General features: G+C 48.0%; 3 protein-coding genes across 7 annotated transcripts in view; 2 read left to right on the top strand and 1 right to left on the bottom strand.

The window, feature by feature from the left end:
- The window catches only part of TBRG1 (transforming growth factor beta regulator 1), a 202,480-nt gene that overhangs the window by 48,088 nt on the left and 128,140 nt on the right, over nucleotides 1-26,252 (top strand). The gene's annotated exons all lie outside the window — the stretch shown is intronic.
- On the top strand, nucleotides 1,209-7,769 carry ZNF784 (zinc finger protein 784). 5 transcript variants are annotated; one of them, XM_082195949.1, is made up of 2 exons: nucleotides 1,209-1,648; nucleotides 4,130-7,769. In XM_082195949.1, exon 2 carries the CDS (start codon nucleotides 4,175-4,177, stop codon nucleotides 6,155-6,157), a length of 1,983 nt encoding a protein of 660 aa, XP_082052075.1. In that variant the 5' UTR covers nucleotides 1,209-1,648; nucleotides 4,130-4,174; the 3' UTR covers nucleotides 6,158-7,769. The 5 variants fall into 5 exon arrangements, with proteins under 5 accessions (XP_082052075.1, XP_082052074.1, XP_082052077.1 ...); XM_082195948.1 differs by having other exon boundaries at nucleotides 1,209-1,654; XM_082195951.1 differs by lacking the exon at nucleotides 1,209-1,648 and adding an exon at nucleotides 1,688-1,733.
- On the bottom strand, nucleotides 9,749-24,320 carry ZNF865 (zinc finger protein 865; the record flags this gene model as incomplete). The annotated part of the gene is made up of 2 exons (XM_082196675.1): nucleotides 9,749-17,119; nucleotides 23,774-24,320. The coding sequence occupies 2 exons, from the start codon at nucleotides 24,318-24,320 to the stop codon at nucleotides 14,157-14,159; spliced, it is 3,510 nt and encodes a 1,169-aa protein (XP_082052801.1). The 3' UTR covers nucleotides 9,749-14,156.

Genomic DNA, 26,252 nt, shown 5'->3' with positions numbered 1-26,252 from the left:
TCACTTGATTTCCTTGAACATAGCAAGTGGGGTGAGTGCTATAAGCTCAGGGGTAGAGCAGCTGCTCTTCATTGCAGATGGTCCTAGGTTCAATCCCTGACCTCCAGGTAGGTCTTAGAGAAACTCCACTCTGAAACCATGGATTGCCGCTGCCTGGCATTGTGGAGCGGACAAAACAGATGGCTCAGTGGTCTGTCTTGGCTTTCTCTAAAGAGGTTTTGTTGAAGGAGGAAGTGTGGGATGCACACTGAACGTAGCATCCTTTTATGATTTTTTTTTTTATTACAAAAACCAAATATGCGTCAAGAATCTGCCAGCTGAGTACTCAAAATATGTAAATCAATAAAATGTAAGTATATCACTTGTTTTGCATAAGCTTTCTCAGCTACATGCTTTATTATGAACCCAACATTTGCATTTCCAGAGAATTTGGAATGCTTATTATTTTAGTTTTAAAAGCTGGGTATGTTAGCCTACCAGGATAAAGCGGTACAGGAACATGAGCACAGAGGTCATAGAGTAAATGCTTGTTTTCCCAGCTTGACCCATACATTGGCCAAGCAGTCCAGAACCTTGCTTTAGGGGAAGGGATGTGGAATGAAAGCAGGCGTGCTTGGAAATGCAAATTCTCCTTTGAAAAACTGCATACAGAATTGTTCAAAGCAAACTGACATCAGTTCAGAATATGTTTTAGGGTGTACATACTGGTTCGATGACATCCTGCTCCTCAGTCTAGAGAGAAAAGATAAAAGTTGTTACAGCGGAGATGCTGGTATGATAGTATATGTTAAAAATAGATTTTTAAACCTGCTTTTTCATGAGGAAGTTGTATGGAATTGTGTGTGATGTGGGGGAAGTGGACAGAGAGGAAAAACCTCTCTCTCAGGGCCGTCCTGAGAACGTTAGAAGATTCCAGAAAGGCGCACGTGCCTGGTTAAACTGTGGAATCTGCTCCCACAGTATGAGGTGCTAGCCACCAACCCAGACAGACAAATTCGTGGAGGATGAAACTACAGATAGCTACTAATCACAATGGCTGTGTTCTACAACCCAGTGTTGGAGGCAGTGTGTCTCTGAATACCAGTCACAAAAGGGGAGAGGGCTGTTTCGTTAATGCCTTGCTTGTGGTCTTCCCATTGGCATCTGGTTCACCACTGAAAGAACAGGATATGGACTGGGGGGTGTCTTATGCTCTCGTGAGTAGAATAAAGATGCAAACGCGAGCATTTGGAACCTCAAAAAGTGCTTTGCAGTACAGACCCTATTCTAATTCATCCTGGTTTATTACACCGCGGATAAAGCGTATTTGAACTAAGCTAAATCACAGAACCAGCCTCTGATTCTCCCTACTTTGCAAGCGGGGCGGCTGTGTCTTTAAAAGAGGGAAAGGAGGTGGGGCGGGGGGGGAAGAGTGGTCATGTATTGCTTGTATTTCTGACTGCAGACAAAAAGCCAGGGCCATCTCCCAGTTCCCTTTAATTTCCTTTTTGGTTGCACTTAAAGGGGAGGTGCGCATTCGGGATGGGGAGGAGGGAAAAGGGGGAGGGGAGTTTTCCCAACTGTTTCTTCCCCCTGAAGGAGGCGGAAAGTTGCACAGGGACGGCGGCGGCGCTGCAGAATCTCCCCGGTACCAGCCTGGATGGAGCAGGTACAGGTGAGGGATTCCTTTGTGGAGCAGGAGGAGGGGATGTCAGCGGCCAGGAGCGGCTGCCGGGTGCAATGCCCGAGGATGAGTAGGGGACTCGCGTGCCAATGGGGGGTGGGCAGGCGGGGGGGGGAGAGGGAGGGACAAAGGGACCCCGAGTCAACCCAGAGGCGCGGGGCGGAGGGCTTGCAGCACGAGCACCGTCGATGGCGCGGCCCCCGGCCGCCTGGCCAGCGGCGGGTCCCCTGCCCTCCACCTTTGGCCATGCTCGCCCAGCTCCGGGCTATTGTTCTCTCCGCCAAGAAGCCGGACTCGTTCAGGGAGGAGGACGAGCGGGATCTGATCGGAGATCGCAGCTGGGGGCGGAGGGGGAGAGATCTAAACGGGGTTGGGACGCTTTTGGCTGGCAGCCAGGATGCCCGGGAGGGAGGGGGCCGGTGAAATTTGGAGGGCAGGCGGCTTGGAGGGTGTGGGGCGGGTTAAGAGCCCCGGAGGGGAACTCGGGAGCCGGGACGCTGGGCTGGGCTCTTTGATTGGTTCAGAGGCTCCATCGAAAGGGGCCTAGGAGGTAAGAAAGCAAGATTTGGGGCAGGTGGTGGGGGGGTTGCTAGGGTCAAGGATGGCATTTTCTGGGCCAGGCCGAAAGCTCATCCATCCGGAGGGGCTGGATAAAGATGATGGTGGTCCTCCCGTTTCTTGTTTACCCCCCCCCCCCACCCGCACCTCTGATTCAGAGGTAAACAGCCTTTTCACACGGAGTTTCCCTGCAGTGATCCTGGCTTGTCTGGGAAGGGAGCAGCAGACTTGGAGTTGGGGTGCTTCGGATGAGCACTGAAAACAGTGAAGTCCAGCCAGTCAGCTTGGTGGTCAGGATGCCTGGGTTCCTTGGGCGAGGATTTAAACCAGGGAAAGATTTGGGTTAGAGCTAAGAGCTGAACAAGTTATCTGGGAAGTTCAGGACACACTCGCTGTGGGGGAGACTTCTGCATCCTTGGGTGTAGAGCAGGGGCAGGCAACCTAAGGCCTGTTGGGCTGGATGCGGCCCAATCGCTTTCTCAATCTGGCCCACAGATGGTCCGGGAATCAGCGTGTTTTTGCATGGGTAGAATGTGCCCTTTTATTAAAAATGCATCTCTGGGTTATTTGTGGAGCATAGGAATTCGTTCGGTTTCCCCAAAAAAATATAGTCCAGCCCACCACATGGTCTGAGGGACCGTAGGGGCTGAAAAAGGTTGCTGACACCTGGTGAGGTCTGATTTAAGCTGGGGATACCAGACATGCTTGTTTGTTCATTTAAAGTATTTGTACCCAACTCAGGCACATGAAAACACATTGTAAAGGCTTCGTAGTAAGTTCTGCTTTTAGCTGAAATTCAATGGGAACTATGCTAGAGAATTCTGGGAGATGATTAATACAGAATTTAAAAAGATCCTTAAGATCACATTTCCCAAAAGACCTGAGGCCTTTCTATTAGGATGTCCTGAAAAAGGCACTTGATCTCTTTTTAAACGCAACCACCGCAGCTAAAGTGGTATATGTGAAGAAATGGAAAGAAAAAAAGATTCCCACGAAAGAAATATGGCAGAATAAATTGATAGAATACACAGAATTAGTAACTATGACCGCTAAACTAAGAAATAAGGATGAGTCACGGATAAGAGATGAGTGGAAGTGTTTTGAAAAGTATCTCAGAGGGTATAATAGTTTAACCTACAAGTAGGAATGAACATAAGAGCAGCAGATAACATTAAATAAAGGAAGATTTGTGACAAAAATGGATGGAATAATAGATTATGCAGCCGACAAAAGACTACCTAGAACACCATGGAGAGTTAGACTGGGAAGTCCAAGGATAAGAAATAATGATGAATATTTTATGGTGTATATATAAGTTGTAAAAATGCATAAACAAAGAGAAAGAAAGAGAGAGAAAGAAAGATTCAATGGGATCACACATGAGTGAACCTTTCTGTGGCCACATGGAGTCTGGGGAATTGTCTGCCCAAGGAGACCCTTCTGGTGTTTCCTCTGATAATTTTTTGCCATTGCTTTAAGACAGATCAATTCCAGTTGACATTTGTTTAATTGGAGGATTTTTATTTCCTTCAATATTTTAACTGCTGCTGTCTTGTTTTCATATTGTTCTCAACTGACCAGCTTAACTTGGTTACATTGATGTTGCTTTTATATTTTGCTTTTAGCCTCGTTGGGCATTCTTAGATAGAAAGATTGAGTACAAACTTACTTAAATGAAACCAGCATGTGTCTTGGGTTAGGGAAGGGAGGTGAATTACATTCATAGCCCCCCCCAGTCCCTGATTCCTTCAGGATTTAGCCGAATCATCTCTTTCCTCTTCAGCCTTCTAAAAGCAATAGGTAAGGAAACCAGGCTTCTACTGCTCCCCGTGTAATTCAAGCTCTGGCTATTTGATCTGCCCACCGTACCCGCTCTGTTTACATCTCTGCCTTTCCTACTATTTCCAGGGGAAGATGCTGTGAAGCAGGCATTCTGCTGGTGTGGACCCGCCGATGGAAATCCAGCTGGTTAGAGTGAAAGAAGAGGCAACTCCAGGATTGCCCCCCGTCTGCCCGCTGTGCCAGGAGGAGCTGCCGAGTCTTGCTGGGCCCAAAGGGCAGGCTCCACAATGCCAGGGCTGCAAAAGCCTCTTGGCCGAGCCCCGGGGATGGTTGCCTGGCAACCAAGAGGCCCTGTCCTTCCTTGCCGAGAGGCCTTACAGCTGCTCCTTCTGCCCCAAGCGCTTCAAGAGGGCCTCAGACCGACGCGACCATGAGCGGGTACATACAGGCGAAAGGCCGTATGGCTGTGGCATCTGTGGCAAGCGTTTTACTCAGAGCTCAGTGCTCTCTGGCCACATGCGCATCCATACTGGCGAGCGGCCCTTCCGCTGCGGCGTCTGCTTTAAGTCGTTCAACAACGGCTCCAACTTCCGCAAGCACCAGCGCATCCACGGGCAACCGTTTGGCTACGGCGACAAGGCAGGTGACGGGAAGGACTGCGCCTTCCTACCTGAGAAGAAGTTGAGCCAGCTGGCAGAAAGACAAGGTGGCTACAGTATAAGCCCTGGCCTGCTGCCCAGACAAAATGGCTGCCAGGTCGTCAAAGAACTGAGGGAAGGCGAGAACAAGAGAGGCCGTGACCCCAACAGCCCTTATGTGAACGGCTTTAGCCAGGATAGTGGCCTGAGGCAACCTGGCGATGATGTGGACCATTTCAGGCAAATTAGACTAAGGGGAGATAATGCTAGTTGTGGCCCTAACCGTGAACTGAGGCAAAGTGGCCATTCTAAGGGTCTAAGGCAGGCAAGTGATAGCAAAGGTGGACTGGGGGGAAATGGTGGCACCGGCCAGGGACCGATGCAAAATGGCCACAGTTTCAGACGCCAAAAGTACGTTGGTGGTGAAAATCCCACTATAGGCCTGAGGCAAAATAGAGCAGAGGGAAGCCACACTCAGGGAGAACAGAAGCATCATGTCGGCAGCCACAATGGCAAGCTACTGTTAGATGACGGCAGTTGTGGGAAAGGCCTTTTGGAAGCTGGTAGCCACAAGCTGAGTCAAGAGAGTGGAGTTGTGGGCTGTTTAGTAAGGAGAACAAATGAAGACTACCTCAAGGGCCCAAAGCATAGTAGTGGGGAGAGCATTGGTGCCCACATAAAGCAGAATGGCAGAGGGGAATGCCCTGTCAGCGCACTGAATCCAAGCAGGCGCCTCAGCACCTCAGTGTCAAGACAAAATGGCCACCATGGAATCGCTGCCCATGACCTCAGACAAAATGGTGCTGGTCACTTCAGATTGCTGAGGCAAGATGGCAGCAGCAACAAGCAGAAAGAGATGGCATTTCAAGCGTGTGCCCCGGGGAAGATTAATGCTCTCACAGCAAAAGTGTCTGTCTGGTCCTGTCCTGATTGGGAAGAGACCGATTTGGAGACAAGTAGCGAAAGGGGGGAATTTGAAGGATGCTCTCCCTTGGACATGCCTGCTGGTGTATCTCCCTGGGAACTGGAGAGCCCTGAGCCATGTTCTCTGCCTTACGATATTTCCACATCTCCTGGTCATGGCTCCTTACAAGAGGAGTTTAGAAGCACCGCTCAGAACTGGGAAGAGGGGGGCTCTGCACCTTGCTTTCCTTTCCAAGATCCTGAGCCTTATGATCAGCCCTCCCAGTCAGCATTCGATTCCAAGCCTTTCCTCTGCTTTGCATGCCCCAAGCAGTTCCGTCGTGCCACAGATCTGAAGGAGCACCTGCGGGTGCACACGGGCGAACGGCCCTTTGGGTGTGCTGTCTGTGGCAAGAGGTTCACGCAGAGCTCAGCCCTGGCCACTCACCGGAGACTGCACACTGGGGAGAAGCCCTTTGAATGTGCTGTGTGCTGCCGGCGCTTCAATAACTCTTCCAATTTTGCCAAGCATCGCCGGCTTCATGGGCAGGAGGGTGCTGGGCCTGGTGTTAAAGGGGTGGCGAAAGACCAATGGAGTGCCAAGTCACAGTGATTCTTGAGGAGGAAGTTCTCCATGGGGAGATGGCACACTGTAGCTGTTGGCAGAGCTGCGCGTACTTCTGCACCGTTGCAACAGTAGATGCTGATTTCAGCGTCTTTGAGAATCTCATTTTTAACTTTGTAGAAAACAGCAAGCTTCTAGCCGAGGCTTCCTCAGCCTCAGCCCTTCAGATGTTTTTGGCTTACAACTCCCATGATCCTTAGCTAGCAGGCCCAGTGGTCAGGGATGATGGGAATTGTAGTCTCAAAACATCTGGACGGCTGAGGTTGAGGAAGCCTGTTCTGGACCCACAGGTGTGTTTTGGATAGAATGCCAAGCGATGGTTATGTTTCATGAGCAAGCCTTGGGTGTGAGTTACTTGCCCCCTCTTCTTGATCTTTCTGGTTCTTGCAGATTTTCTGCAAACTAGACCTAGAGATTATAATCAAACCATGGTTTCTAATTCTGGCTTGCAAGTAAAATATGGGTGATTTAATCAAAGTTAACAAAGTACAGGAGGAAATTGGAGCAAGGGGGCGGGGAGAGAGCAGTCAGTAGTGCAGTTACTCAGGAAAGGGTATTTTATGCAGCAACACTCGATGTGGAACTCTCCCCCATGGGATATTTGTTTGGTCCCTACAGGAGAAATCTTTTAACATAAATTGAAAACACTTTTATTTACCCAGGCTTTGGGGTCAAACTTGAGTTTTGCAATTCTCAAGGTAGTATGCTGCTGCTGTTGCTGCCGCCGCCAACAATATTTGTTTTATTTGTAGCTTTAGGCCACCCTGTGCTCCTGTTGGAAGGGTGAGGTACAACAATGATGTATTAATAAGTCTAAAGGCTTGATTATGTAAAGTGTGGTTTGGCATTCCATCTAAATGTAGCCATAGGCTTGAGGGCTAGGATCTTGCAGCTCTTTTTGTTTGTCTGTTTGCAATTACCCGTGAACCAAATCGTACTACTTTTCTTGGTTTGGGCATTACATCTGAACCAAACTAACGAAGAGAGGCGCCTAAAGTGCATGGCTAACGGTCGGTAACATTTCTGAAATTGGGGCAAGGAATAGCTGAGCACTTCTAGAAACCAGTGCCTTGTACAGGTGTCTGCCCCTTCCCACTGCTAGCAGAAGAAAAATGGTATTATATGAAATAAGCAAGTTATCATTTACTTCATTTGTGTAACTGTACACAATTGCTAGAGTGCAGATGGTTTGGGCTGTAATCCTATATCAGTTTTCTTGGAAGAAAGCCCAATGAACTCATTAGACTTACTTCTGAGTAGACATAGGATTGTACTATTAGATACCAACACTAGGTATACTGATGCAGTATTGGGTTGTTGTTGCTTTTTTAAAAAAGCAGATGCATGGTCCTGCTCATAGCGATCATAGCGAACCCACAATTTCTAATGTGTGTTTTTACCCTCAGGAGGGCAAATCTGAAATGATTTTTTTAAATGCATTTGAAAAGAGCTATAAGTAAATAAAGAAGATGAAAATCAAGATTTGTTCATGTTACACGAAGTTGGGGAAAAGGTCTTTAGAAGAAAGGTCCCCCAGTCTTGTAAAAGTTGTAAGCAGAAATCCAAAGGTAGAAATAAAATCTTCTAAAAAGTTGTTGTAGCCACATTTAAAACCAAATTATTCTTGACATTTTGCTTTGCAAGCACTAGCCAGTTAAAAAATATTTTGTTAAACATAGTTGAATTTGCATATAACCCCAATGGGAAAATTTGGGTAGAAAAAATTGTTGAACCAACCTCTCAGGCTACATACTGTTACCAAAGATAGTTCCACTGAACAGTTACCTTAAATATCCACTCCAAATATTATCAGTTTAGACCTTTCAGTCACACATCACTTTATGAAAACTCTTTAGTTTTCTAGCTTTTCCCCGAGACTAGGCATTCTTAGTTCTGCATTTCTCACTGCAGATCTTGCAGTGTAAACATTTGAAGTTTACGTGGTCTCCTCCCAGGTTTTGACAGCCATTTCCTATATGCAGCACTTTTGCTTCATTGTCTGAGCTGGGTGCATTGTACCAATCTCACAAGAGAAAACAATTCCATGTTGTAAGTATTACAGTTTAAATTGTCAATGTTTTTCATAGTGCTCCATTTGTGATAGCAGATAAAATATTTAGTATGTCCTTCAAAATGGAGCATCACAGAAATGCCTTGTCACACATGATCATGTAGATTTACCTGGTGTTAATCTAGGCCCCTCCCACATACATAATAGCAAAAGAAAAAAGGAAGCAAGAGCCAAACGCGGTCTTCTGGGCCAGATGCTCTCCAGCTTCTCCAACTTGCCCATCCTCTTAGGGATGAGCCAAAACTGAACCTAGCTCAAGTCGTAGAGCAGAGACTTTGCACAGAGGTCCCAGGTTCAGTTACTGACATCTTAATGTGAAAGGATTGGATAGCAAGTGAGGAAAGTCTTTTCGCCTGAGGGTTCTGGAAAACGCAGGAGACAACACAGGCTACATCAGGGTGGTCCAATGCACAACCCTCAAAACCGTTTTTGGTGGCCCTCGGCAACATATGATGCCCCTCCCCACCAGGCCTTGCGTTGCCTTCTCAAAGTTTGTGGCCCATGGGTTCTCTGTCAAAGTACGTTTGCGGCCTACTTGGTTTGTAAAGTTGGGCCGCCCTGGGCTACATGAACAAACACCTTGATCTGGCATTAAGCCTGTAAAGTTAAGGAGGAGGAAAGGTTTCTCAAAAACAATTCTTCCTCGCTTTATTTGCTTGCAAAGTTTAACATTCTGATTTAAATTCAGCCAGCTTCTAGATACCATTGGAACGCTCTGTTCCTGAAGTGCAAAAAGAGAAAGAAAAGCATCCTGCTTGGTATGCCGATACTTGTCTTGTTAATGCTTTGGACTTAACAAAAATTTCAATTTCAACAGCAACATTTGAAAGTGTGTAAAACTGCAATGTTGAAATTTTCCTGCATATTTTGAATGCCAGCATGTTTGCTTCCAAGGATCATCCGAGCCTTCTCCATCTCCAGTAGCCTAGATGAAACTGGCAGAGAAGAGTGTTGGAAGTACGGGTACTCAACTGTTTGCTTCCGAATGTTCAATTTCTAGGGATGACCTCAACATTTTAAAATGTCAGTGAGATACCACCAAACCTCCTCTACCTTGCCCACTTCTTCATATCAACTTGTTGGAGAGCTGTGGCTCATGTAGCAGAGGCACCTCACTTAGAATAAGAAAGCCCTAGCCACTGCCCTGATCCCAAGACGGCAGAAAACCCCTTCTAGTAGAAGACAGTGCAAGATTTCTGGCAAACCCACCTTGATCTTTCTCCTGTGGCTGGGTATAGGATTCTGCTCTTCACACAGCCCAGCTCGTATTAAAGTTTCAAGCTCTGATAACCTGATTCTAGCCACTGTGGGTATCCATCTCCTTTTTTGCTGCAGTTCTTGGGGATCTACAGGCCCTCGTGTTCTTGTGCCCTTCACATGGTCCCAACACTTCAGGAAGCCCTGTCCAGTGGTCTAGTTACTTGGGATTCTTAGAGTGAAGCTCCCTCCACACCCACGGTTAGCAAAACAAGCAAATCTGGAGCCCTCTCAATGCATGGGACATACGCTTTCCAATTCTTATTTTTTTAATGTTTGTTTAGTCTGTACATCGTAAATCAGACACTTTTAAAACAATAGCTTGGTTTAAAACACAAACACACGCTCCCATTCCCCTAACCCCAACTGAGAAAAACACACGCTGTACAGTTCCCAAAGGGGCACCACCGAGGAGGACGGGGCAGGTTATATCGGTCCAGGCCCATCAGCTGCATGGACAATGAGGGGGTCCTATACATATTATATTTTAGTACACGTTATCATAAGGGACTTGAATCTTGGCACCAAAAGTACTGCACTTCCTATGGCCAATGGGAGAAAGGGGTAGTTAGAAAAAGAAGTATTTATATATAAACGTATGTATTTATAGATCTGTATTAATATAAAAAGTCATCTTGCTAACATGATTGCAATGGGTTGGATCCTATCTGCGGCAGGACTCTTTTCAGAGATCGCAACAGTCACTGGTCTGGGAATGTTTGAGTCCTGTCTCAAAAATGTCCATCTCCCAGTTTGGGATGAGTGGGGAGCATGGGAAAACATTGCCCGCTGTCAGAACCAGAGAATCCATGTTCCCCAATGAACTGGAGGGCTGATGGAAGTTCAGATGATTGTGTGTCTTGCGGCATCTTAAAACTTCAGGTCTGATGCTAGGAAAAGACAGGAGGATCTTCACAATTCCCGTTCACAGCAGGCAAGGCATCAGGGGTGATGAGAATCTGTAGGACAGCCAGCATCCTAGTGATGCACACACTTCAGAGCTAAGACTCCATCCAGGTATATTTATATAAAAGGCAGAGCAGTGAAGCAGGAAGGTTAGTTGGCAAGTCTTGATCGCATACTCCAACTGGGTCTTCAAAAGTATCCCATTGCCCAACCAGAATTAAAACCTGGAACACCTGTCTTTGACCTTAGTCCCTACAGAACTTTCCCACAGAATTCAAGCCAAAGAATGCCACCTCCCGGGCCTCTTACTCTCTAATCCCATGACCCCTCTACTTCTCTTATAGAGGAAAATTAGAAGTGCTGTTCAGCTCTTTTTTAAATAGCATCTTTCACATGAGAGTGAGGCATGGCAATTTTACATTGCACCAACCAATCAAACCAAACTACAACGGAGAACAGGGAAACATACTTGGAAAAATCAAACCACTCCTACAATGAAGAATGGGCACAAGTTTCATTTCTTAAGCAAACCTGATCTTACAAGTGACAGCAGGCAGATGAGCAGAGTGCCTGCTCTCTGGCATTAGAATTTTGGCTAGAAACAAAGATAGCCATTTTGCCCTCAGCTCCCTCTTTTCACCTGTAAATAAAAAAAATTAATGGTTGAGTGGGGAGGCAACTCTCTCTTGCTACTTTCTAACCATTGTGAATACAGGAGGTGATTAAGGGGTGTTAAGATGGAGTAATTGCTCTTCTAAGGTCAGAAAACGTTAAAACCTTTTTTCTTTTTTTTTAAAGAAAACTTTTAAAAACTTAGGATGAAAGTCAAGACTACATTTTGTCAACTGTAGGAAACAGAACACCATTCTCATAGGCAAGGCCTGGCTGAATATATTAGCATAAATTTTGTGACTGAAACAGGAATTCCATAGTTGTATGGATATTTGTCTTCTTTATTTTAGGCCTGTAAATTATTCTGGAGGGGGGAAAATCCATTGGAAATCCTGTTATGTGTGAGACAATGTTATGTTGTGGTTTCGAAACACAGTATTTTTGTCTTAGGTCACCTGGGAATGCGTAAGACTTGTTTCTCCCTGTCATGTTCCATCGTCCATTTGGGAACCTACACTTAAAACAATTTGACAGACAAATCATCTGCTAGATTAGTTGTTGTGAACTCTCTTGCTATTCCTGGGTAATAAAGTGGATGGTATAAACAACAGCCTTTAGTGTGAGAACAGGTCATCAGTTTTGGGGTTACCACGTCTTTCCGTGGGGTTTCCGTGGAAACCATGCTCAACTCAACGCAGAAGCAGCTCTTCCTACGAAGCAGGTATGGTATAAACAAGATACACTTGTATTCATAAGGAGGGAGGAGAATCTAACATTAAACTCAGCTCTATTGGCAAATTACAAAGTCAGGGAGGGAAAATTCTATATGGAAAGTTTTCATGTAAGGCAGGGAGAGTTATATCCACCACCAAAGGGAGAATCCACTGAATTTCAGCTACAAGTTCAGGCCTTAAAACTTTAGTATAAAGATAAAACAAGAAAGAGAACATCCAGTATCAGCCACTTATGGAGGCAGGACATTAGTCAGTAGTATTTCAGTCTGTCAGAGACGTTAAGATAACTGGGCCTGACTCAACATGGACAAAGAGTTTCCCCCTGGAGTTGACCCAACATAGGAAATGTGGAACCGAGGCTGGAAAATAACAGGCTGAACCCTCTTCCCATCTCCTTTCTGTTCTTCACAATCTTCGTCAAATAGGACACTGGGTCACCAAATTCCGCGAGGTTTCCTTTAAGGAACGCCTGCACCCCCCAGCCGAGTCCATTTCTATCACAATTCTCTATCCCCAGGCAACTCTGCAACTTTGGCAACATCCCCCTTTCCCTCTTCTTCCAGGCACTGGGCAACCACACTGGAATAATAAAAAGCATCTTTGGGTCCTCCTATCCTTGGACTGTAGGAACTATGGATGCAGGGATGTAGACCAGAAATGGCAAGGAGGCACCTTTGGTATTGCCACCTGAAAGAAAGTCTTCACGCTCTGAACGCTCCAGCATGGAAAAGCAGTAACGTTTCCCCATCACAACTGTCTTATTAGATGCGGAAGGTCAACTTGGATCACGAGGGAGAGGGAGAGGCGAACCACCTGGTGTCCGCCGTCCACAAGGGGGCGTGCTCTCAGAACTCTTTGGTTGCATGTAGTAAGTCAGCTTCCTCTTCTGCCTGTTCAGAACCAGAGGGTGATGAGCGGCGCCCAGAGAGGGAGCTGGGGAGCCACGCCAGGGAGCTTGAGAGTTTGGAAGAACCTTTTTGACCATACCTGACCAATATTCCTGTTTGGGTGGGGGGAAAAGAAGGTCCATGATTTAAGAATGAGGATGAAAAAGTCCCCGTGGGGTACTCCAGCCACAAACTAGTTAAGTCTGCCATTTATCTGATGTGAGGGCGCCAAAAGAATTGCCAAGAACAGGGTGGGCTTGTGGAAGTGGAAGAACTGTGGGCGAAGCACTGGATGTGCTGTGCAAACCAAGGCAACATATTTCACTGTGGCCTGGGATGCAGGGCCACCAGGTACGTTTGCTTTCCTCTCTCTCAGCTTCATACGCAACCACAACCATATGAGGTTCTGGCAGGAGGAAGAAGGCAACACACACTAGCTAACTGTTGTGTCAATTTGAAAATTCTGAAAAATACCACATGGTACAGTCTATCTGGGCCTACACCACTTCAAGATACATAGGGGGGAAATGACCTATCTGAATGCTCTTTCATATTCAATACTGTATTCCCTGCATGTGGAAAGCTAGGTATCAGGAAGAAGGCTAGGCTAGAACCCTTCCTCCAGACTCGCTTGTTTCCTATGAGTGTTTTGTTTTTAAAGTGAGGGAGCATTCAGGTTTATGATCCTCCAGCTGCATGATGAAGTGGTAACTGTCCTGGAGGTGGGAAGACAGGTAGATATTTTATGGTGTGGCAGCATCTAGATCATATTGTAAGATATGCAAAGTTCAAGCAAGCTCCTCTAATTTCCTACACAGGTAAATTGGGGGGGGGGGGGATGACAAGCAGCCCATTGTCAGAGTTAAAGGAAGCACCCAGATCAATGTCTTTCCTCCAGAAAGGAAGCAAGACCTACATGGCATAGATCAGGTGGCTGGGTTCACAGTAAAATTTGGCAAGCGCTTCTGAAGGACTGTACCATGTCCTGCCCTCTACTGAAATTTATGAATTGGCTCTAACACTTAAATGGAGGAAAGGAAGATCCACCTCTTCCTGCAAAAGGGAACCTAGATGGCTTCTTCTCTCTTTCAGTATCTAGGCTTATTATTCCACAAGAACATCATTCCTCTGCTCCCACTTCCTGGAAAAGGTAATAAATGTCCATCCGTTCTTGGTAAGAAAGGGTATTTCTATCACAGCCATCCTCTCCTATCATGTTTAGACTAGGGAATCCAGGATGGACAGGGCAACAGCTATTTGTTTGGGGAAAACCAAGGTCCAGGGAGGATACCTAGGTAAACCAATCCTGTGTTGCATCCCTGGTTCTCCATGGATTGCCCCATGCAATTGTGACTTGAGGACTCTCCCATATCCTTCCCCAAACATAGCACCTTACTGCCATTTTACTACAGGGAAACGCCTGCCCTTGTGGCTTGCAACAGACAGGAACTAGCCTCCTCTTCCCACCCTCAAGTACCAGGATAAAGGACCGCCCAGATTTTCTTCCCCTGCCCCCAGCGCTAGGCTTGCTCCTTGTGGCCTCCCATGGCGGCAAAGCGCTCCATCTTGTGGATGTGGCGGTGTTTCTTGAGGCCATAGGTGTTGGAGAAGGCTTCTCCACAGGTGCTGCACTTGAACGGCCGGCCTCCCTGGTGGGCCTGGACGTGTTTGCTGAAGTACTTGGGGTCTTTGAAGAGCTTGAGGCAGGCCCCGCATCGCAGCTCACGCTTGGCATCGTGGGAGCGCTGGTGGCGCAGGATGGAGGACAGGTAGAAGAAGCTCTTCGAGCAGCGGTCGCAGCGGTAGACTTTCTCGCCCAGGTGCACCCGCTGGTGCTCCAGAAGGTTGCTGCGGTAGCGGAAGGTCTTGCCGCAGGTGGGGCAGCGCTGGGGCCGAGCCACCACATGGAGGCGCTGGTGTTCGGCCAGGCTGGACGACTGGGCAAAGCGCTTGTTGCAGAGGGCGCACTTGTAGGCCCGCTCGCCGGTGTGCACCACTTTGTGCTGGCGCAGGTACCACGAGCGCAGGAAGCCGCGCCCGCAGACCGCGCAGCGGTAAGGGCGCTCCTCGGTGTGGCAGCGCTGGTGGCGCATCAGGAGGGCGGCCTCCCAGAACCGCTTGCCGCACACCGGGCAGGAGAAGTGCCGCTTCTGCAGGTGGGTGCGGCGGTGCAGCAGCAGGTCATAGGCCCCCGCGAAGCTCTGCCCGCAGACTGAACAGGCCAGCGTGCGCCGCACCAGGTGAACATACTTGTGGGTCACAAGGCCCAGGAAATGCTTGAAGGTCTGGCCGCAGATGGAGCAGGAGAAGCGCTCCCCGCTGGGCAAGGTGGGGTGGTGGTCTTCGAAAGACGTCATGTTGTCGCCACTGGCCAGCCCGTTCTCCAGAGGCGCCACCGCTGCGGCCGTCTCGTCTGGTGGCAGGAGCCGTTCGGGGGCAGCCTGGTGGACCAACTTGTGCCACATGAGATTCTCAATGAAGCCAAAGCACTTGCCGCAGACGTCGCACGGGTACGGCTTCTCGGCCACGTGAACTTCCTTGTGGCTCATGACGTGGAAGAGATCGGGGAAGCGCTCTCCACAGTCGGAGCAGCCGTAGGTCAGCCCTTCGGGAGGCGGCGGCAGCGAAGGACCCATGGGTGCCAGCGAGGGCCCCATGGGTGGCAAAGAGCAAGGCAGCTGCAGCCGGTGGATCTGCTTGTGGCGGGTCAAGCTCTGCGGGTAGCCAAACACCTTCCCGCAGATCTCGCACTTGTAGGGCCTCTCCCGTGTATGCACCACGTGGTGTTTGCTGAGGTGGAACGACTCGCGGAAGCGCTTCCCGCACACGGCACACTGGTGAGGCTTCTCCCCAGTGTGGATCCTCTCATGGCGCTTCAGCGTCTCCCGGCGCCCAAAGCCGCGGCCGCAGATCCCGCAGCAGAAGTTCTTGCCCGCTGCCGTCCCCACCAGCAGCGGGTGACCTAACAGCCCGTAGGATGTGGGCTTGGTGTCGCCGTCAGAACCGGTAGCCTGTGGGTCTTGTGGGAGGAGATAAGCTCCCGGCGGCAGGTAGGACAGGGCATTGGTGCCGTCCTTGGGCAGCTGGGCTCCCTCGTGCTGCAGCTGCCGATGGCGCAGGAGGTTCTGGGGAGCCACGTAGCCCTTGCCACAGATGTCGCACTTGTACTCGGGGCGTGGCGGCAAGGTTCCGGGTGGCGCGTGGGTAGCCTGGTGCTTCAGAAGGTAGGAAGCGTCCCGGAACTCCTTGCCGCAAACCCCGCACTGCACTCGCAGGAGATCCGAGTGGGTCCGCACGTGCCGCTTCAGGCTCTCGCGTCGGTTGAAGCTCTTCTGGCAGACGGAGCATGAGAACGGCTTCTCGCCCGTGTGGATGATCTGGTGCTGGTGCAGGTGGCTTGGCTTCTTGAAGACCTTCCAGCAGAGAGAGCAGGTGAACGGGCCTTCCGCCTGAGCTATGGCAGCACTGAGGGCAGACGCGGCTGCCGTCCCAGCGGATGTGGGAACCACCTGAGGGTTGCCGCTCTGAGTAGGAGGCTGAGCTGCTCCCTCGGCTCCAGAAGCAGCAGTTGCGTTGGTGGCAACAGCTGCGGCGGCTGCTGCTGCAGCAGCTGCTGCGGCGGCTGCGTTAGCAGCGGCCGCATTGGCAGCCGCCGTGGCATCCTCGGTGTCCTTGTGGCAGCGACGGTGCCGGATGAGGCTGGAAATGTGGTTGTAGGTGCGGCCGCAGGTGGTGCACTCGTAGGGCCGCTCGCCTGTATGTACCAACATGTGTTGCACAAGGTGGGACGACTGCTTGAAGGATTTCTGGCACACGCCGCACGGGAAACGGCGGTCGATGAAATATTTCAAGCGCCGGAAGTAGTTCTTGTCGTCTTTGCCCGCCTGGCTGTCAGTGGCAACAGTGGCTGTAGCTGGGGGTGGGGCCTGCCCACGTTTCAGGCTGCTGAAGAGGTGCTGGTGGCCAGAAAGGTCCACAATGCCCCACTGAGGAGTGTTGTAGGCAGCGGCAGCGGCTGCCGCTGCAGCTGTGCTATCGAAGAGAGGCTGGCCTGTCGCTGGCACCACTGCTGGACCAGTATAGGGTGGTTGCTGCTGTTGTTGCTGCTGCTGCTGCTGTTGTTGCTGCTGTGGTGGTGCAGGAGCCCCCGGTTCGGCTTTCTTGACTTGAACGTTGGCAGAAGCGGCTGCTGAGGAAGAGGAGGAGGATGGGCCTTCAGCTTTGGGCTTGGAGGTGCCAACGGCGGTGGGGACACGGTCAAAGTGGGCAGGTGGGGCGGCAGCGGGCGGCTGGGTGTAGTCGTACTGTGGCTGTGGGCAGGGGAGGGCGGCGACTGCTTTGGCGTGCTCGTGGTTGTAGGCCTCCATAGGTTCAAAGCGTTGGTGGTTCAGGAACTCCAAGAAGTCGAAGGGGTAGCTCTGGAAATGCACACCCTCGTCGCTTGCTGCATTGGCTTCCATCTCCGCCCGGGAGGGGGCACTGCCTAGACAAAGGAGAGAAACGGGATACCAATGTAGACACACACCAGACATATCCAAGACACCAGCACTGTTTGCTGTGGTGGCCCCATTTTTTTTAAAAAAAAAAATCTGATATGTTCCATTTACACAATGGGATGGGTCAAGAATTTTCCGATTTAAAAAAAGAAAAAGTTGCCAGTTGTTAAAATTAATTGCAAAGAACCATGGTGCCGCCTTATATTCAGTCAGACTTGTCTACAAACCCAATATTGTCTACTTCTGACTGGCTGTGTCTCTCCAGGGTCTCAGGTATAAGAACAAGAACCTCGCTGCATCAGATTAAAGGCCAAATAGTCCAGCATATAGCCTCTGTAGTGGCTGTCCAGAAACATCTGCAGAGCTCACAAGCAGAACCTGAAGGCAATACCTGTCTCCTCTGCTGTTGTCCATCAGAGACTGGCATACAGAGGCATGCTGTCTCTCATCCCAGAAGTTGTATAATAGTATATAGTCATTATGATAGCTACCCACGGAGAGCTTTATTCTCTGTGAATTTGTCTTAATCTAATTTTAAAGTCACCTAAATCGGTGCTCATCACCAAGTAAATCCCACAGAAAACACGTGGGGTAAAGGAGGACTTCCTTTTGTCTGTCCTAAATCTCCTACCCTTCTGGGAAAATTTGATAAAACTAAGGGGTAAGATTTGCTGAAATAAATTTGGAAATTGGGATGCAGAAAGGGGAGGTATGGGGAAGTCGGTGAAGTAAGGTTTAAGAAAAAAGGATTCAAAATTATACATGTTTCTTTATATGTTTGTTTGTTTGTTTGTACGTACTGTGTAATGTTTGTGTTTATAATAATTGTCAAAAACCAATAAAAATTTTTATAAAAAAAAAAAATCTCCTACCCTTCTATTCCATTGGAAGATCCTGGGTTATTGTATTATGCTGGCATCATTTTACACACCTCAATTGTGTCCTTAATTGCTTTTAAAAGGGCCCAAATATTGTAACTTTTTTTCATGGGGTGTTTCTCTAGCCCCACAAACCTTTTATGGATGGCATTTACCTGTTCTAACATTCTTAAAATATACCGGGATATGTCTCAAACCATCTGTGCTGCCTCTAAGCTTTAGTTCCTGCTCTCAATGAGAGCACATGTGACTCACTCTCCTAAGCTTGACAATCCTCCAGTTTTTGAGTGGCAAGCAGGGTTTATACCCATTCAGTACTAGTTGGCTCCAATGCAGCTAAAGCATTAGTTCTTTGAATATTTATGGAGTCCTGGTATTAAGCAGAGGTTAAAAAACGAGACTCTCGGAGGTCACAGGTACAAAGCATTCCAAGGCCAGGCTCGCGTTGGGGAGTTCAGAAGCCCGTGCTTGTCCCTGTAGTTTGGGGTTTGCCTATTTAAAACAAACTCCTCTGCAAAGTGGCATTCCTTGCTCGAATATGCTGGGCTCTGCCAATGTAGGTTACCAGGGCTGAAAGCCAGTGTGGAAAGTTTGAACATGGAAAACTCCATCTTCCCACTCAGCTAGAAAGGTTTCTCATGCCACCTGAAACCAGCCACTCTTATTCTGCCTAACCTACCACACAGGATTGTTATAGAATGGCATAGTCCCAAACATGCCCCTCTAGGTATGAATACATACATGGGGCTGCCACATTTTATAACAGGCATGGGGGGAACTCAGGCTCAGAGGCCAAGCACTGCCCTCTCCACCCAGCCCTTGGAATTCTACCCAAGCCACACCCCTTTCCCTGGGGCCACGCCCCTTTCACCAGCCCTTATTTGCATCCTCCTCAAGGGTTTTTGCTTGGCTGAAAGGTGTTCCGCCACTGTGGTAATGTCTCAATTGCCTAGATGCAGAGATGGGTGGATGTGCTTTTGCATGGCTGGTATATAGCCAACTGTTTGAAGATGAGGCACACCTATGGCACTTTTACCTGCCCCACTCCTTGAGAATGACTGTTGGGCTGAAGAGGGTTCCCCCACCTGTTTTATGGCAACCCAGTAAGATAAGGTAGGCTGAGGGGTCGTGATGGGATACAAACTAAAATGTGTATAGGATTGATGCGTCAAAGATTCTGCCTCAAGGAAGTGGGCTTCTCATCCCTTCAGGCTGAATGCTTTTCTACTTGCCCATCTTATCTAGAACAGTGTGGGCCTAATAATAAAATATAAACTATTCTGCATTCAAGATCCTCCCGTATTCTGCACCCATAAATGCAGAATTCTGCAACCTGTATGACTTATGGAAATTCATCCATTTGTGAATATTTTATATTTCATAATGGCAATCTGTTTCTGATAAGACAAGGGGAAGGTAAGTAAATTTAAGTACAGTGGTACCTCAGTTTTCGTGGCTTCTGTAGTGAGTTTTCCATACAGGGTTTTCAGTTTTGGAACGTTTTGGAACTTGAACGGTCTTCCAGAGTGGATTACGTTCAAAAACTGAGGTACTACTGTAAAAGGTCCATTTCAATATCCATATATAACATCTTATTTGTCTATCTCTGGCTATTACGTGTCTCTCCAAACAGAAAAGCCTTGCACTGTTGTCAATATTTGCTCCAGTTAGGTCTCCAGTGACTTTACAAAGGAAGGGAGTTCCATAAAGGTTCAGTTTGATGATCATCAATAGAGGGCACTGATGGGGAGCACGGGCCACCATTTTACCCAGCAGAAACTTACCACAGTGAGGGGGAACACATGGTCTTCTGCAGCATCTAGCCATGAACAGAAGAGCTTTTCACCACCTCCCTTCAATTTCAAATGTGTCCTAAGAGTCTCACCACCATGTAGGTGGACACGACAGATGTACCCAGGCCCACTGCAGTAGGTTACCATTTGGTAAATCATTGTCACCATCGGTCACATCCACACCATACATTTAAAGCACATAGCTTCCTCCAAAGAATCCTGGTAACTGTAGTTCAACACCATAAAGCTACAATTACCAAACTACAGTTCCCAGGACTCTTTGGGGGAAGCCATGTGCTTTAAAAGTCTGGCATGGGAGGCATTTTACCATCCACTTCCAATGTTGGGATACAATGGGATGCAGAAAAGCAGGTAGCCTCTGGAGGATGTAGGGGCCAAGCCACGTAGGGCTTTAGAGTGGTCCCACTGCACTGGCTGACTTACTCTTGGGGGGAGGGCGTCTCAAGGACTGCCTTGCACATTAGGCTGGAAGGCACTTCTGTTTAGGAAGCAGGAAACCCGATGTAAATCATCACATATGATGATCACATACGCATGTGTTTTGTTTCGTACAGTCACAGCAGGAAACCATAGCCTCCAGTATAATGATCACACATATATTCATCTCCATGTGCACACCCTGGAATGCTATGGCCTTCGAGTGTATGTACAACCAACAATTAATGTGATATGCAAGATCACCACATCTGATTATATGCACACAAGCTGCACAGTTTCTCTTCCAAATATGCACTTTCCACAAAGGAATAGTCAAATGTGAGACCCCTGCAAGAAAAAGGGGGAGGGGTGGGGAGTCAGCCACTTCAGAAAGTAAAAAAATAAAAACCTTCTTGTGGGTTCTTAAATTTGCCTCATTTTTGTAGTTACTTTCAATGCTTCTTGCATTTACCAACTTTCTGCATATATACTTACACAGAGAGAGAAAACTTTCAGAGTTTTAAAGTATCAGGAAATACTTAGATAAGAATCCCAAATACCCACCCTTTCTCCACCTCCCTTCTTTCCATGCAAGACAAAGATAAGAAGTTGTGTAGTACACAGCACTGCTATCACCACCCATTTCCAGCCCAACCCCCTCCATTAACAAACTGCCCTAGATTTAAAAGAAAACTGGTCTAATTCAGCAAATGGCAATGTGGTGGGTTATAATGCACCAGATGTAAGATTTAGAAGCCAGGGGTTGGAGGCAGACTATGTTAGCTGAACCTACTTAGGTCTCACTGAAATCAATGGGAGAAGATAGTCAGACATGCTTAATTCCCTCTGAAAACAATGGAACTTAAGTTCAACTAACCTTGTTTGGATCCAACCTCAGTTCTCCACATTTCTCATACATGAGGAGTGGAATGCACTGCAACAGGAAACAATGGAAGCCAAGTGCTGGGAGCTGTACTGAATACAGACATATCCCAATGCCTATCGCTGGAGTTATATTAAAAAATACAGATTTTATTAACAGTGCAGTGTCTGCCTTATTTACATCTACCTTAAATGGGGCAATGAAGCAGAGGTCTGGGAACAATGGAATACAGTGGTACCTCTGGTTACGTACTTAATTCGTTCCGGAGGTCTGTTCTTAACCTGAAACTGTTCTTAACCGGAAGCACCACTTTAGCTAATGGGGCCTCGTGCTGCTGCTGCGCCGCCGTGCGATTTCTGAAGCAAAATTCTTAACCTGAGGTACTATTTCTGGGCTAGTGGAGTCTGTAACCTGAAGCGTATTTCACCCGAGGTACCACTGTACCAAGAATGAGGTAAAGAAAAGGAGGTAGCAATGGAGGCATGGATAAAGTGAGACCAGGATCATCTAGGAGAAAGCTGCGAGGGCCTTAGTGGATTTCAGGGGTGTGGACTGGGTTGAAAGAATGACAACAATGGAGGAATATAGCAGCAGGACAAGAAACCAAGGAGATTGAGGGTGGAAGGCTACGAACTAGGGTTCCTCTGCCCTTGAGAGAGGAAATGGGAGTCTTGTGCATCAATTTAAACCCGTAGCACTAGGAGGCAGAACTCCTGGGTTATGTAACTAAGCTTGCTAAGATACTTGGCAGCCAAGTTGCATTGTTGGTTTAACCCTATACATCTGGAAATGTCATGGATCTACCTCTCTCTTTTGAGGGGGGATTCCCATTAAACCCCACATGTAGAAGGCATTTTTAAGAAACACCATAACTCCAATAAAGCCCCCCCCATTTTTATCCCCCTCCCCTGAACACTTTCCAAGTCAGGAATTGCCTGTTAATTCTCCACAAAGGGTCAATTCAAACACACAATAACCGAGGCAAAGCAGTTGTGCTGCAGGGACAAAGACACCTGAAAGTTTTTCAAGTGGTGGCACAGGGAAAAGAATGAATGAAGAATATTTCAATTGGCTACATTCCCAGATGATAATTGCACCCTGTATGAAAAACACTACAGATGTAGTTAAGATGTTTGGGCTACACCCAGTGACATAGCCAGAGAGAGAGAAATAGAGGACCAAGCAAAAATTCCAGTATCAAGCCTGCAATGTTTTGTATAGATCCTTATCCCTTTTCATCACTAGCAGAACAGAATAAGTCAAAAAAAAAGATGCACAGATAAGGAATTTTGCTTAATCCCTATGGGGCACAAGATAAAACTCTTTGTGCAGCAATTTTGGGTGTGGGTGTGTGTGTGCAAAATTACATCATCTCCCATTACAGAAGGATCTGGTTAAGCAGACCTGAGAATGACCTTTTCTTCATAACCTGAAGAGCTTCTGCCAGTTTACAATTTAGGGCAGCAAAGTACTGCATAACCCTGGGCATGAAATGGGTGGGAGGCAGCAGAGAGGGCTCTAACTGAAACTGTAGAAGTCCAGTCATTCCTCACACTGATGATGAAGGGTACAAGATGCCCCTGGGGCCTGCAGTGGGGCGGGAGTATTATATAACACATTTACCAGTCAGTGGTGGGTAAGAATAGTGTGTTGAGGTTCAAGAGTAGCACTGTGAGGGTTATACCTCTGCAATCTGTAGATGCAGTTAGAAATAAATCTGTTTGGGAAGGTGGCTATCACTCAGGTTTGAGTAACACTTTCTTCATCCATTTTTTTTAAAAGCATCCAAAGAGAAGGGTTATGGATCAGACACAGAAAACATACTTTGCATTGCAAGGGTTGGACAAGATGACCCTTGAGGTCCCTTCCAACTCTACAATTCTATGAAAAAGTCCCAGGATCAACCTATTCCATATTCAGGGAGGTCTGGGAAAGACTCATCTGAATCCCTGGGCAGTTGCTGCAAACCACTACTGTAACCTAAATGGACTAAGAGTCTGAAATGGTGTCAGGCAGTTTCCTAGACATTAATAAAATAGCATGGGGGGAGAATCAGGACGAGAAAACAGTGTGAGGGAAGGTGCTTGCAACAGGCAGCAGGGTTGCAAGCCTGCAGTAAGTAGAAGAGCCCCCATCTATATCTAGAATTAGTAATGTGGAGTTGACCACCAAGGTAAAATGCAGGATGGGGTGGGAATGTGACTACATCTACGGGGAAAGCAGCGGATACACGAGAGGCTTGAAGGAAACAGTCATCCGTGCTAGGTTATAAGGTTAAAGATAAAAGTCAATATGTGGGATGACAATTCCAGCTTGAGGTTGGATGTGCATATGAGTTGGCGGGGAGGGGAGCGAAGGGAGAAAAGTGACATAACGCAGGTTTCTGGTTGGGGGCCAGCTGTGAGGCTACTGGATGCAGAAGGAGAAGAGGGAGGGGGCGGAGGGAGCGGGTCGCGCAGGCGAACCGGGCGGGAGGGGGCGAACCGAGTTCGCAGTGGCCGGGCGAGCGGGCGGGGCGGGGGGCGGCGAATCATAGGACGGGACGGAAGTTAACCCAAGCGAGGGAGCGGGGCCGGGCTGGCGGGGAGGCCCTGGGGCCCAACCTATGCGGCCGAGCGGGGGGGGGGCGAGCAGGGACGGCGCACTCACCGGTGTGTGGCGCTGCCCCAGCCTCCTCCGCGCCCCCGGCAGGGGCTGCTCCTTGTGCGGCAGGATTGGTGCTGGGGGGGAAGCCCCCTGGCCCTCGCCTTGCCCCCAGCGGACGCGGGGGGCGTTTCTGGTCCCACTGGGGTGGGGGAGTGGAGGGGGCACTGCCAGGCTGCAACTCACACAGGCCCGGCCGGAACCGGAAACCTCCCTCCCCAAGGAAGAAGGCTGTTTCCTGCCCTCCCCTCCTACCCACAATCCTCTCCGCATTCTGACCTCCCCTCCCTCCGTTCCGTGGCCCACAGGCCTTTGCGCGCCAGCGAGCGAGCGCGCGTGCTGGCTTCGGCTCGCTCTTTCCTCGCTGCTGGGGCGGCGTCGTATCCTGCCGCCTCCCCGCTCCCCGTGTCCCTTTGCTGCTGCAATTCAATGCCATGCAGAAATAGTGCCCCGTCGGGCGCTCCTCAGCGCGCGGCGCGACCCCGCAGCGGCTGCTCTCAGCCCGGTTGGGGTTGCCAGCTTGCCCGGTGTTGGTGTGCGTGTTTTCTGGCATAGCCTCGCCGCCTTTAGCAGGTTGCTTGACAGGCAGAAAACATCAGCAGGAAAAAGCTTTTCCTGACATGGAGGCGAAGCGCTGAGAAGCCGCGTATTTGCCATATATCTGCCTGCCAGGCAACCGGCAAATGGCACAGGAATTGGGGTGAGCGATAGGAAGGATGGATAATGGGGTTGCAGTTTTAAATTGTTGTTGTCTTGCTGAGTTATATTATTATGTTTATTTCTTGGAGTTTTTTTAATTGTATGTTGCCTGTGAATTGGTTTTATTCACACTGCTGGACACCATCCTGGGATTTTTTGATTTAGCTACAAATGTTTTAAGTAAATGAATATTGTGGGGCATGACTGGCTCTAAAGTAAATGTCTGCGTACTTTCTAAACAAACTTGTCAGGCGGTAAGCCCCATTGGATTCAATATGACCGACTTCTGAGAACACGTGGTTAGGATGGTGTTGCCAATTACTAAGAGCACTTCACGGAAAACAACAGCAAAAGGACCTGTGGCACCTTAAGAGCTTTTGCCACAACAGTTGACGCAAAATAACATTTCAACAGGCACACAATGAACCAGCGTGATACATCCTGCCTGCTTAATACAGGTATATCAAGAATGTAATCTTCAGTTACTTCTTTTTAAAAAAAAAATCTAATACCCTCAATGACCAATCAGCATTCAAGCAATTGAATTGGAGAGTCAAATTCTTCACCCAACAGACTTTTCATTCTGCAACATCAACGGCACTTCAGTTTGATGAGTACTGCCAAGTGTGGGCTGCAAATGTGCACAGAGCAGGACCAAGGAGGAGAAGACTATTTCCCCATCCTCAGAAAAGCAGACTTAATCACACAGAACAGCAAATTTCAGTCTACTTTACTCTCCTCACCTTAAGAGGTGCCACTGTGTGCTAGAATGGAAGAAGGGCTCACAATGCTAAACATTTTGAAGTTTTGGCCCTTAAAGTTGTTAAATAGATTTCCATTGGAGACTCCACAAAGGTTTGGTAAGTTCCAGGAACTTACACTTCACATTTATGTATGATATAGATATAGCCCACCTTATCAGTTAGCCTCAAGCTGGGTAATCACTGTCACTGTATCCTCAGAACTGTTCCCTGAATTGTGACCATTATCTCAGGTTAGGAGAGATGCCCAATTTTCTGCTCAAAAATACTGGCACTACTGATAGCACTTTGAGCATGTAGAAACTGTAAGGAGGTACTTTTTAAAAAATGCGTTGATGTTTGTGAGGGGAAGCGTCCCTTCTCTGAAAGATATCTAAAAAGTAGCAGGGAGATAAAACACTGAAGAAAAATTATAGTTATATAGCCTACTGTTATGTAATTTTGGCCCAGTGAGATTCCAACTGCTTGTAAACCATCTGCAGGCATGGCATCTAGCAAGGAGCCCTGACCCCGCTATTTTTAGATTAAATATGTGTATTACCAGCACTCAGTCTTCCATATCCAGAAACACAGGAAACCTGAGGGGAATTTTATTTAGTCTGTTTATTTAAGGGTTGTTTTTTTTATCCCACCGTTCAGTCCCCAAACTGGGCCCTCAAGGCAGATTACATAATTTCTTAAATAAAAATACAATTATAAATACAATAAATGTATATTAAAGGGACAGACCAGAACCTTTAGGTTTTAAATAGCTCTAATTTGAATGGTTCTCTTTGGATTTTGTTGTGCGTGTGGCTGGAGGAAGCGGGGGGAAAGAGAGTACTAAAGGTACAGATAACCTCACCTCCAGCTCTTAAGACTCTTGTCTCTTTCTTTAAGGCGTGGTTGACAAATGCCTATTTATCATCTGAGGACTGGAGCATCAACTCTGCATGTGTGAATCAGTGAGCCAAACAACCACAGGCAGAACTTCCATATCACTTCTCCTCAAACACAGTGCCATTAAATAACAGATAGTCGGTCTG

This window comes from Podarcis vaucheri (assembly GCF_965113315.1).
Source record: "Podarcis vaucheri genome assembly, chromosome: 13".
Lineage (NCBI taxonomy): Eukaryota > Metazoa > Chordata > Lepidosauria > Squamata > Lacertidae > Podarcis > Podarcis vaucheri.
Note: the sequence above shows the minus strand (reverse complement) of the source record. Positions and strands in the feature narration are given on the sequence as shown.

Excerpts from the sequence above, each read along its gene's own strand:
- ZNF784 (XM_082195949.1), top strand. The coding sequence starts at position 4,175 with ATGGAAATCCAGCTGGTTAGAGTGAAAGAAGAGGCAACTCCAGGATTG.